At 55.3% G+C, this 12,245-nt stretch overlaps 2 protein-coding genes across 2 annotated transcripts in view; one reads left to right on the top strand and one right to left on the bottom strand.

Moving 5' to 3' along the window:
• The window catches only part of LOC142823756 (alpha-1B-glycoprotein-like), a 415,238-nt gene that overhangs the window by 26,110 nt on the left and 376,883 nt on the right, over positions 1-12,245 (top strand). The window lies entirely within an intron of this gene.
• Positions 6,807-12,245, bottom strand: part of LOC142823797 (immunoglobulin superfamily member 1-like) — a 57,224-nt gene continuing 51,785 nt past the window's right edge. Inside the window, exon 7 of the mRNA XM_089770377.1 lies at positions 6,807-7,218. Within this exon, the coding sequence (XP_089626503.1) occupies positions 6,821-7,218 (398 nt within the window). The 3' untranslated portion in view covers positions 6,807-6,820. The remainder of the gene's footprint in view (positions 7,219-12,245) is intronic.

Below are 12,245 nucleotides of genomic sequence, written 5' to 3'. Positions count from 1 at the left end.
TAAGAGTGTTGTGAGCAAGACATGAGAAGTCATTCTTCCACTCTGCTCTGCACTGATTAGGCCTCAGCTGAAATATTGTGTCCAGTTCTGGGCACCACATTTCAAGAAGGATGTGGAGAAATTGGAGAAGGTCTAGAGAAGAGCAACGAAAACGATTAAAGGTCTAGAAAACATGAGCTATGAGAAAATAAAAAAAGAAGAAGAAGGATCCTGAAGCATCTTAGAAACTAGCAAAAAATGTAGATGGTACATGAGCTTTTGTGTGCACAACTCATTTCTTCAGATGAATGGAGTTAAGAGTTCCAGGATACAAATAAATAGCAGAGAAAGAGAGGGGATAGAAGGGAAAGAGAAGGAATAAAATAGGAAAAAATATTGTCAATCAGGGTATGTCTATATTGCATAGATTTTCTGGGAAAACAATGATTTTTCCAGAAAAACTACACTTACATCCACACGGCAGTTGCGTTCTTTCAACAGAAAGTCAAAAGAACACGGGGTTTTCAGACAGCAGTAAACCTCTTTCTATGAGGAAAAAGCCTTTTTCCAAAAGAGCTCTTTCAGAAAAAGGGATGTGTGGATGGGGAAAAGGTTCCCCCCTCTCCCTCCACCCCTGAAAGAAGAGGACTTCAGGAAAAAGCACTGATGTCCTAGTAGTGGCCAAAATATCATTTGGATATTTGTCGATGGGCATTATTTTGCAATAGCGCTATTTTGCGGGGGGAAAAAACGGGTTATTTCGAGGGAAAGCCCTTCCCTCAACATAACCTTTACTCCTCAAAAAATAAGGTTTAAGGGTTATTTCGAGGGAATGGTTTTCCTTCAAAATACAGGCAGTCCCCGAGTTACGCGGATCCGACTTATGTCGGATCCGCAGTTACGAACGGGGCTTTTCTCGCCCCAGAGGACGGGAGTGGCGGGACGCCCAGATGCGCCGCGGTCCGCCGCCCCTGTCCTCCGGGGTGAGAAAAACTGCTCCCCGTCTCCCTGGTCTGCAGGGAGACGGGGAGCAAAGCCTCGGAGCACACCAGCAGTGGGACAGCCACAGCGTGCCTGGACTGTTCCGCTGCCCGCGTGCTCTGCGGCTTTGCCCCGCGTCTCCCAGGTCAGCAGACCAGGGAGACGGAGCAAAGCCGTGGAGGACTTGGGCGGTCCCACCACCCCTGTCTCCCTGGTCTGCTGGGGGGGGGGAGGGGTGCAGCTAGTGCCCCCCTGCCCCAGCAGACCAGGCTTTTCTTGCCTACCCCTGGGGTAGAGCAGCTGGGGGCTGCCGGGTTGGTCCCACAGCGCCGCTCCGGACCAACCCGGCAGCACCCCAGCTGCTCTGCCCCAGGCTTCCTGATTCAGCCACTTCTGGTCAGTTTCAGCAGCGGCTGAATCAGGACGCCTGGGGCAGAGCAGATGGGGTGCTGCTGGGTTGCTCCAGTAGCACCGAGGAGCCGCGCTACAGGACCAACCCAGCAGCACCCCAGCTGCTCTGCCCCAGGCGTCCCCAAGTCAGCCTGCTGAAACTGACCAGCGCTGACTACAAGAAGCCCCAGGCAGAGTTGCTCTGCCCCCGGCTTCCTGGAATCAGCCGCTGATCAGTTTCAGCAGCAGCTGACTTGGGGACGCCTGGGTTTCTTAAGTTGAATCTGTATGTAAGTGTGACGGGGCGGACAGGCCCCGCACTAACGAGCAGGAGATAGCCCAGGCCCAGCTGGCAGAGAAGGCCCCGCCCCTCCGACCCTGCCGGGCATGCTCCCAACAGCGGCCGGGTATAAAGGCAGGAGGAGCCCAGCAGGCAGGGAGGCCCCAGGGAGAAGGAGGAGACCAGGCCGGACCAGTGTTCTTGCAGCCGCTGGGTCCAGAGTCGTCGCCCGCGCTGAACCGGGACACGGAGAAAGCAACCGCCGGCCCAGAGTGGCAGGAGCGCGCCCTCAACCCCGACAGGTACTGAGCGACTACGCCTTTGCTACCGTATATGCCCTGATAGAAGGGCCGGGACCTTGGCCGGGAATTTCGTGTTGAGACTCTGCTACCGTATATGCCCTGATAGAAGGGCCGGGACTTTTGTGTTGAGACTTTGCTATCGTACATGCCCTGATAGAAGGGCTGGGACTTTTGTTGTTGAGACTTTTGCTACCGTACATACCCTAATAGAAGGGCTGGGACCTTGGCCTAGGGACTCTGGGGTACTGTAGAGGCCCGGTCGGAAGGGGCCGAGCCCCTGGACGGGGGCGTACCCCTTGACAGTAAGTCAGAACTGGCGTCCAGATTCAGCCGTGGTTGAAACTGATCAGTTTCAGCAGCGGCTGACGCCAGTTCCGACTTACATACAGATTCAACTTAAGAACAAACCTACAGTCCCTATCTTGTACGTAACCCGGGGACTGCCTGTAACCCCGTGGTGGGGTTTTTTTTTTTTTTTTTTTGGCGAAATAGTGCTATTGCAAAATAGCGCCTGTCCGCAAATATGGAAATGAAGCACAGGATATTTAAATCCCAGCTTAATTTACAATTTTGAATATCTACATTTGCATCCCTCCCTCGAAAGAGGGTGCAAATGTAGACATACCTCGATCTTCTCCTTTCAAAACTGAACAAGCCCAACTCTTTCAGTCTTCCTTTGTAGATCATATTCTCTAGACCAGGGCTACTCAACTTTGGAAGCCCCGGGGGCCACAATGATACCCACAGCACATGCTGAGGGCCACAACTTAAGCGCGGCTGCATATATATGCAAATCATGGCAGACAGGGGAGATTCCAGAAGACTGGAAAAGGGCAAATATTGTGCCCATCTATAAAAAGGGGAATAAGAACAACCCAGAAACTATAGACCGGTCAGTTTAACGTCTGTCCCAGGGAAGATAATGGAGCAGGTAATTAAGGAAATCCTATGCAAACACTTGGAAGGTAACACAGTGATAGGGAATAGCCAGCATGGGTTTATGAAGAACAAGTCATGCCAAACTAATCTGATAGCTTTCTTTGATAAGATAACGAGCCTTGTGGATAAGGGAGAAGCAGTGGATGTCATATACCTAGACTTTAGTAAGGCATTTGATACGGTCTCGCATGATATTCTTATTGATAAACTAGGCAAATATAACTTAGATAGGGCCACGATAAGGTGGGTGCATAATTGGCTGGATAACCGTAGTCAGAGAGTTGTTGTTAACGGTTCTAAATCCTGCTGGAAAGGGATAACAAGTGGAGTTCCGCAAGGGTCTGTTTTGGGACCCGTACTGTTCAATATCTTCATCAATGATGTAGATATTGGGATAGAGAGTACGCTTATTAAGTTTGCAGATGATACCAAACTGGGTGGGGTTGCGACTTCTTTGGAGGATAGGGACATAATTCAAAATGACCTTAGCAAGTTAGAGAAATGGTCAGAGGTAAACAGGATGAGGTTTAATAAAGAGAAATGCAAAGTGCTCCACTTAGGAAGGAACAATTAGTTCCATACATACAAGATGGGAAGCGACTGTCTAGGAAGGAGCATGGCGGAAAGGGATCTAGGGGTCATAGTGGACCACAAGTTGAATATGAGTCAACAGTGTGATGCTGTTGCCAAAAAAGCAAATATGATTCTAGGTTGTATCAACAGGTGTGTTGTAAGCAAAACTCGTGAAGTCATTCTGCCGCTCTACTCTGCACTAGTTAGGCCTCAGCTGGAGTACTGTGTCCAGTTCTGGGCGCCACATTTCAAGAAAGATGTGGAGAAATTGGAAAGGGTACAGAGAAGAGCGACAAGAATGATTAAAGGTCTAGAGAACATGACCTATGAAGCCAGGCTTCATGAACTGGGCTTGTTTAGTTTGGAAAAAAGAAGATTAAGGGGGGACATGATAGCGGTTTTCAAATATCTAAAAGGGTGTCACAAGGAGGAAGGAGAAAATTTGTTCCTCTTGGTTTCTGAGGACAGGACAAGGAGTAATGGGCTTAAAGTGCAGCAAAGGAGGTTTAGATTGGACATTAGGAAAAAATTCCTAACTGTCAGGGTGGTCAAATATTGGAATAAATTGCCAAGGGAGGTGGTGGAATCTCCCTCTCTGGAGATATTTAAGAACAGGTTAGATAGACATCTGTCAGGGATGGTGTAGGTGGAGCTTGGTCCTGCCTTGAGGGCGGGGGGCTGGACTCGATGACCTCTTGAGGTCCCTTCCAGTCCTATTATTCTATGATTCTATGATTCTATGATTCTATGATATGCTGGTGTATATATACAAATATATATGCTAATAGCTTCTTTCATATTGATGGGCATGACTACAAAGATTAAGGCAAGACTACACAATACGCAGACCCCATTTAAATCAGTTCTACTGATTTTAATAAAATTCAAGATTTACCCAATTTCTGCCCATATGACAGCACTTTTAATGAGCAATGACAGTCCAGGAATTTAAGTACTGAAACGCGTATCAACAGAAGACCATTATATTGACTACATTTTTGTTTTGGCTTCACAATTTTAACGAAATAAACAAAAACTGCCAATATAATATTTATTGACACGGCCCTTCTCTTACCCCAGAGCCAGGCACCATCCAGCCCTCCTGCTCCAACCCAATCCCCTTCCCCTCTACTAGAGCCAGGTACCTCCGCTACTCACTTGCTCTCTCATCGCCCATCTCTGCCGCTGTCTTGCCATGTGCTTCTTACCACTCCTGGCAGCCCCCGTGAATGCACCAACATAGCCTGGCTCGGGGAGGCATGGCCACTGTGGCAGACGTGTTTTGCCACCACCTTTGCCACCCCGCCAGCCGGCAGCTCCCATGCGTGCGCCAGTGGAACCTCTCTGGGCCGTGCCAGGCGGCCCCGCTTGTGAAGAGGCGCTTCTGCTGTGGCAGGTGTGGTCTGCTGCTGCCTCTTGCTGCCCCCCCCCCCCCCCCACACACACTGTCCAGCAGCTCCTGTGCACGCGGCCTGTCTCAAAGCAGTGCAGCTCGGCACTTGGCTCAGTGCTACCGGTGGAGCCCCAGCAACGAGAATATAATAATGTCCGTACTGGGTCAGACCAAAGGTCCATCTAGCCCAGTATCCTGTCTGCCGACAGTGGCCAACACCAGGTGCCCTGGAGGGGGTGGACTGAACACAATAATCAAGCCATTTGTCTCGTGCCATCCCTCTCCAGCCTTCCACAAACAGAGGCCAGGGACACCATTCCTACCCCCTGGCTAATACCACTCCATCGACCCAACCTCCATGACTTTATCTAACTACTCTTTAAACTCTGTTCTAGTTCTAGCCTTCACAGCCTCCTGCAGCAAGGAGTTCCACAGGTTAACTATTTGCTTTGTGAAGAAGAACTTTCTGTTATTAGTTTGAAGCCTGCTATCCATTCACTTCATTTGGGGTACGTCTAAACTACATGCCTCCGTTGACGGAGGCATGTAGATTAGCCAGATCGGCAGAGGGAAATGAAGCCGGGATTAAAATAATCGCGGCTTCATTTAAATTTAAATGGCTGCCCCGCTCTGCCGATCAGCTGTTTGTCGGCAGATCGGGGCAGTCTGGACGCGCCGCCCCGACAAAGAAGCCTTTCTTGATCGGCACAGGTAAACCTGGTTTCACGAGGCAAGAAAGGCTTCTTTGTCGGCTCGGCGCATCCAGACTGCCCCGATCTGTCGACAAACAGCTGATCGGCAGAGCGGGGCAGCCATTTAAATTTAAATGAAGCCACGATTATTTTAATCCCGGCTTCATTTCCCTCTGCCGATCTGGCTAATCTACATGCCTCCGTCGACGGAGGCATGTAGTCTAGACACACCCTTGGTGTCCTCTAGTCTACTGGCTGGATCTGGCTGGAGCATATCTCCCTCCACTGCTTTCTGCCCAGACCTAACTCCCTTTGCGCTGACAGATTCTCAATCCCTATTGCTGACGCTGAAAGTGTTGGGCAGGGATTTTGTATGAGCCGTTTGCTTTACTGTCGCTCTGGCTCATTTCCTCCTTATGCCTGAAGTTCATTTCCCTTGGCTCACAGCTGATGTCTGCCCCATTTCATCCTCACTGTGCCTCCCTCGCTGTTTGCCATTTCTCAGGTCATTCAGAGACTCTCCTGTTATTTTCCTTCTTGTTTCGCTGCCCGGCTCTTCCTGTAACTTCCCCCTTGTCCCTCTGTCTCTGCTTGTCTGCCCCCTCCTATCGCTGCTACCTCTGTCACATCTGCATGGGGCTTTCTCCCTGCCAGCTCTTGGCCTGGCCCCCTTCCACAGCCCAGCTCTGCCACTGGGGTCCTACCCACCAGCTCTCCCTCGCTGGGTCCTTTCATTGCTGGGGCAGGCTCCTGTCTCGCCAACTGCTGGGGTCCCTCCCTGCACTGGGCAGCCTCCCTCCAATCTCTGCCAGCCCTTCCCGCCGGCATCACTCCAGGGTCTGGGGGTGGGCTACTCCCTGTATCCCAAGCTGTTTTCTCCTCCCCCCAAAAATACCATCCTGGGCTCCAGCTTCCCCCACTCCAGCTGCCTGGGATCCCAGGGGGTCTTCCCACAGCAACTGTGTCCAGGCTGCATCTGAGCAGCCACCTTGTGCAGCCCCCACTGCATATTTCCCCCCCACCTCTGCCCAGGGGGTGTCACAGCCAACCATGGGAAGCAGCCACAGGCCGGGGCGTTGCTGGCTGGGCAGCTCCTTAGCCTGACTCCTCTGTGTGTCCTCAGGGCAGGGCAACTGGGGGAGTAGCCCCTGGAAAAAGGCCCCCTGCTCTGCAGCTCCCCTCTCATCTTAAATCTCCAGTGGCTGCTGCTTCCCCCTGGCTGGGGATGCCCCCCTGTAAGTGGCTGTAATTCCATCTCCAGTCAGATGCCCCCTCTGCTGAGTCCCATGACTCAGGGCACAGCCAGACCCCGTGTGCAGAGATCCCCTGAGGGATGGGGAAATTGGCTGGGGGTGGGGCTGGGAGCGGGGACACTCCACAAGGGTCTCTCATGTGCTACCCCCAGCACCCCGGGGTCTCTGAGCTGTGACCAGATGAACAGGTGCGATTTGGTGCGGTAGCGGCAGCAATAGCTCTCTGCCTCTCTCCGGCTCACAGAATGGATGGGAAACTCAGCCACCACCCCAGCCGGCTCCTCCCACCCCAGCACATTTGGGATCCCGTCCTTGTACAGCAGGAACCTCACGTTCTGGTGCCGACCCTGACACAGGACGGTTGCATTTGCCCCAAGGTAACCCTCCCCTCCCCCGCTGGGGTGCAGGGAGATGGAGGGTTTGGGGTAGCTGGTCTCTGCAGTGGGAAGGGGACAGGCCGTGAGACAGACCCCGGCACAGTCACTGCACCACCCTCGCCGCACAAAGACGGGCCTGGGGGAAACCCAGCCAGAGGAAACTCTGCCAGATCCTGGAGATTTCTGGGAGCTACGACCACAACTTCCCGGGGCCCTAAACCCAGAGCCCCCCGCTGTGCCCTTCTGTCTGCTTAGTGGGCCCTCAGCCCAGGAGCCAAGAAGCATGGGTTCTATCCCCAGCTCTGGGAGCAGGGAGGGGTCTAGTGGTTAGAGTAGGGGAGGGGCTGGGAGTGAGAAATGCTGGTGGCTGCCCAGAGCCAGTGAGGAAAAAGCCCCTGCCCTGGAGCCGGAACAAGAGGCAGGGAGGGGGATTAGCCCTTGTCTATACCAGGGTCAATCAAGGCACAGGCAGGTCTAGTGACACCCTGTGATGCCGTGGGGAGCTGTGAGGATGTTGGAAGGATTTGTGTGGGGAATTCACCCCTGTCCCCAGCTGCCGGATTTTGACTCCACCTTTCTACAGCAACTGCCTCCTGACCCGGCACCAGCACTGACAGCGGATGGTGATGGCTCCCCCCAGCGACCTCCCTGCAGGGGCTGGCAGAGATGGAGGATCCAAGCGCAGGGAGCTCTGGGTTCACACAGACAGGAGTGAGCTGGGGAGGCACAAACCCCTCCCCGTGTGTCTGTGACCGGCCCTTAGCGCCCAGCCCCAGGGACAGCGCCCGGGCTCACAGACACCTCCTTGCAGCCACAGGGACCCTGCAAGCTGGGGTCTGATCTCAGCCCCAGGTCAATACAAGGAGGTTGAGCTGAATATTTGAGTGAGTGTTCAAGGCTCAGCTCCACTTTCCCCAAAGATCCCGCACACAAGAGTTTCCCCAGCCCCAGAGATACTCACGGCCCAGCACCCCGCTCTGTCCAGCCAGCCAGCAGCCTGGAGAAGAGACAGTTCTTAGTGACCAGATACCTGCGTAACATGGGCACATGCCCTGGTGTCAGATCCCCCACATGGTCCTATGCCCTGGCTGTTTCCAAAACTCACTGAGGAAGAGGATGCTGAGATAAGATGCCATGAGGGGCTCCTCAGCGCTGCCACGAATATCTCAGTGCCCAGTGCCTGAGCCCCAAATAAGGATCTCAGATGCGGGCTGCAGCTACAGGAAGCTGATGACATCTCGTCTGTTCCTGTGTCCATCACGCATTGTCTCTAATCTGCTGGCGAAATCGAGTGTGGTCACAGCAAGCAGAAGTCCCTGCACAACCCAAGAAACCCTGGGCCCCCTCAGCCTGGCTAAGCATCATGTAGCTCACTGCTTGTCTGTGTTTCTGGGAGTGACAAGTTTCTACTCCCCCGACCATAAAGTACCCTGCAGCCTTGGGGAAGTTGCACCAGGCTGAGAGCTGGGAGGCCACAGGGTCTGGCTTTTAGTCCTTGACTGACAGGAAGATTTAACTCCCCTTCCCTTTTACAGGTGACCAATGTAGGCTAAATAAACACAGGCTCATGCACTTAAAGGACAGTGTCCTAATCCATGGGAATGAAGGGCAGAGTTAAGGGTGATTGGGAAACTGTAATTATGGCTGTGACGACGCGTTGGGGTCCCCCGTCTCCTGCACCCCCGAAATGGCACGAACTGACTCCACCAGCCAGTAGAATAGAGGTGGTTTATTGCTTCTACAAGATACAGCACAGCACAGATGTCATCAGGCTACAGGGCAGGCCTAGGATGCCTCAGCCCCCCTTGATATGGAGCAGGGGTCTCAGCTTCTAAACCCCCCAGCCTGTTGCTGAGGCTGCTTCCTCCATGCTCCCAGACAGAAACTAACTAACTCTCCTCCAGCCCTGCCTCCCAGCCAGGGCAGCATTCCCTCTTCCTTTGTTTCTCTCCCTGGGGGGTGGCTGGTCATACAGGTTGAGAGACCCCTTTGCATAATGACTCATCGGTTACGTCTACACTGGCCCCTTCTTCGGAATAGCCATGCTAATTTAGAACTTTGGAATAGGGAAATGCGCGGGGGACTTAAATATCCCCCGTGGGATTTGAATAAACATGGCCGCCGCTTTTTTCCTGGCTTGGGGAAAAGCCGGAAAAGAGCGTCCAGACTGGCGCGATCCTCCGGAATAAAGCCCTATTTATAAGAGATCCTCTGGAATAGGGCTTTATTCCGGAGGATCGCGCCAGTCTGGACGCTCTTTTCCGGCTTTTCCCCAAGCCGGAAAAAAAGCGGCGGCCATGTTTATTCAAATCCCGCGGGGGATATTTAAATCCCCCGCGCATTTCCCTATTCCAAAGTTCTAAATTAGCATGGCTATTCCGAAGAAGGGGCCAGTGTAGACATAGCCATCCTGTTTTGCTGGGCCGTGTTACCAACGGCAGCCAGTGGGGGTTACCCCAGCCAGCAGCATAGAAACCAACCAGGTACCCCCACTACGTCACAGTTCTCCCCCCTCTGAGAGCGAACTGAGCAGGGTCACTCTGCTCGTGACCTAGGGAAGTTCGGGTCCTCTACGTGGGAACCCGCCCTGGGGACATTGGTGCTCCCCTTGTCTCGGGCCGGCCGCGGCAAGGCCCCACATGAATCGGCTTCCCTCTGTCCACTCGCCGCCCCGCTCCAGGGCGACTGGCATAGGCCTGTTCCCTGTGGTTGCACCCACCCTTCCGCTGGCCTTGATCTCTGGCCAGGGTCTCTCGGGCCGGGGCCATGAGCCCAGAGAGCCTTCTCTGGACAGCCAGGACATCTTCCACCCCCGACGCTCCATCCAGGGGGGTCTCCCCCTCCCATAACTCTCTCAGCAAGCTCTGAGGCTCCTCTATATGAGGTAGGGACCCCCAAGCCGCTTTCCTCCTGTCTTGGGCCTTCCCGCCCCTCTGGCAGGAGTCGCAGGACCGGCAGTACCACTGCACGGCTGCAAACATCCCCGGCCAGTAGAAGTGTCGGAGCAGCCTCAGCCGGGTGCTCCAGATCCCCCGGTGGCCCGCCACGGGGACGTCGTGGGCCAACTACAGCAGCTTGCGGCGATACTTTTGGGGGACGACCAGCTGCCGCTGGACCCCCCATGCTCTGACCTTCCTGGGGGGAAGCCATTCCCGGAACAGGAATCCCCGCTCCCACAGGAATCTCTCCTGGCCACCTCCTCCCAGGGGCTGAGCTGCACGGAGGCCAGCCTGGTCCCTCAGCCTCTGCAAGGAGGGGTCTGCCTGCACCTCAGCCTGGAATTCAGCCGCTGAGGCAGGGATCGGGACCTGTCCCCCACCTCTGCCTAGGACTGGAGTCCCAGCCTGGCTGGACCCCGTGTCTGCTGGGATGGAACCCTGAGGACTCTGCCGGGAGTCCTTCCCTGGATCCAGGTTGCCAGCCCCTCGCTGGCGCTGGCTACAGGTGGTGACTAGAGCCCGCTGGGATTCATGGGGCCACTCCTCTAGGTCATTCCCCATCAGCACCTCGGTGGGCAAGTGCGGGTGCACCCCCACTTCCTTGAGGCCTTCCTTGGCCCCCCATTTCAGATGCACCCTGGCTACAGGCACCTTAAATGGGGACCCGTCTATGCCCTTCAGGGTCAGCTGGGTGTGGGGTAGTATCCGCTCTGGAGCCACTATATCGGATCGGGCCAGAGTCACCTCCGCCCTCGTGTCCCAGAAACCCGTCACCTTCCTACCATCCACCTCCAGGGGTATGAGACATTCGCTTCGCTGGGGCCACCCTGCCCCCACCCGGTACACGGAGAAATCCGCCTCCCGAGGGTCAGACCTCCCAGGGGAGGTGCACTGAGCATCCTTCCTCCCACTCTGAGCTGAGGTTTGCCTGCCAGCCCCTGCCTCTGGGGCAGCCTGCCCTTCCTCCCGCCCCAGCCAGTTAACCCCGGAAAGTCCCCGGTCCTGGGACCTGGTGCACTGAGCCCTCTTGTGGCCTTTTTGCCCACAGCGATGGCAAGTTAGGCTTTGGGCTGTCTTTGTCCAGGCCCTGGCTGGTTCTCTGGGGCACAGACGATCTGTTCCTTGGGCTCGCCTCATAGTTGACTCCCTCCGTCGCTCAGCCGAGATCCGGTCTCTGCGCGATTCCCTTTCTCTCCGGGACTCCCGTTCACACCCGGACCGGCTCTCCCTGAACTCATCTGCCAGCCTCCCGGCCTCCTGGGGGGTCTCTGGTCTTCGGTCCTTGAGCCACAGCCTCCGTTTGGGTGGGCACGCTTCATAGAACTGCTCCATCATGACCAGCTTGAGCAGCTCCTCTGCGGCCTGGGCTCCGACTCCAGACACCCACTTGCGGCAGTATTGCGCCAGGTGGGAGGCCAGGTCCACATAGGTCTCCTGTGGCTCCTTCTGTACCCCCCGGAACTTCTTCCTGTACATCTCGGGGGTCAGCCCGAACTTGTGCAGCAGGGCCTCCTTGACTCGGTTGTAATCCCCTGGCTGTAGGTCCTCCAGCTGACTGAGCACTTTGGCCGCCTCTTGGTTCAGTGCGGGGATGAGCTCCTGCAGCCAGTCAGCTGAGGGGACCCGTTGCAGTCCACAGGACCTCTCAAAGGAGCTGAGGAACCCGTCTATGTCACCCATGTCCTTCAGTTGGGCCACCACGAGCCTCTCCAAGCGCCTGGCAGCCCCAGGACCCTGGGGCCCATCCGCACTTGGCGCAGCCGGTGCCCCACCGGTTCTCCGCTCTGCCATGGCCAGCTCATGCTGTCGCTGCATCTCTCGATCCTGGTGGTCCCTCTCTCCATCTTGGCTCTCCTTCTCTCGGTCCTGGCAGTCCCTCTCTCGGTCCTTTACTTCCAATTCCTTGATCCGCAGCTGGATCTCCAGCCGCTGCAGCTCCGCTGGACTGGCCCCTGCCCTAGATGGGCTACGGCTTACAGGCCTCCCGGGGGAAGCGGTCTCATCTCTCTGGTAGGTTCCAGCACTCCTCCCCCTCTCTGAGCCTGACACTCTCAGGAGGGGTCTGGCTGCTCCCTCTGGTGACAAGATCCTGGCCCTGTGGCTGGTCATTCTCTTCCAGCTGGGCAATCAGCTGGGCCTTGGTTGCT

Source organism: Pelodiscus sinensis, chromosome 18, assembly GCF_052426305.1.
Source record: "Pelodiscus sinensis isolate ZL-2025 chromosome 18, ASM5242630v1, whole genome shotgun sequence".
Classification (NCBI taxonomy): domain Eukaryota; kingdom Metazoa; phylum Chordata; order Testudines; family Trionychidae; genus Pelodiscus; species Pelodiscus sinensis.
The sequence above is the reverse complement of the archived record's forward strand: the minus strand, read 5'-3'. Positions and strand labels throughout refer to the sequence as shown.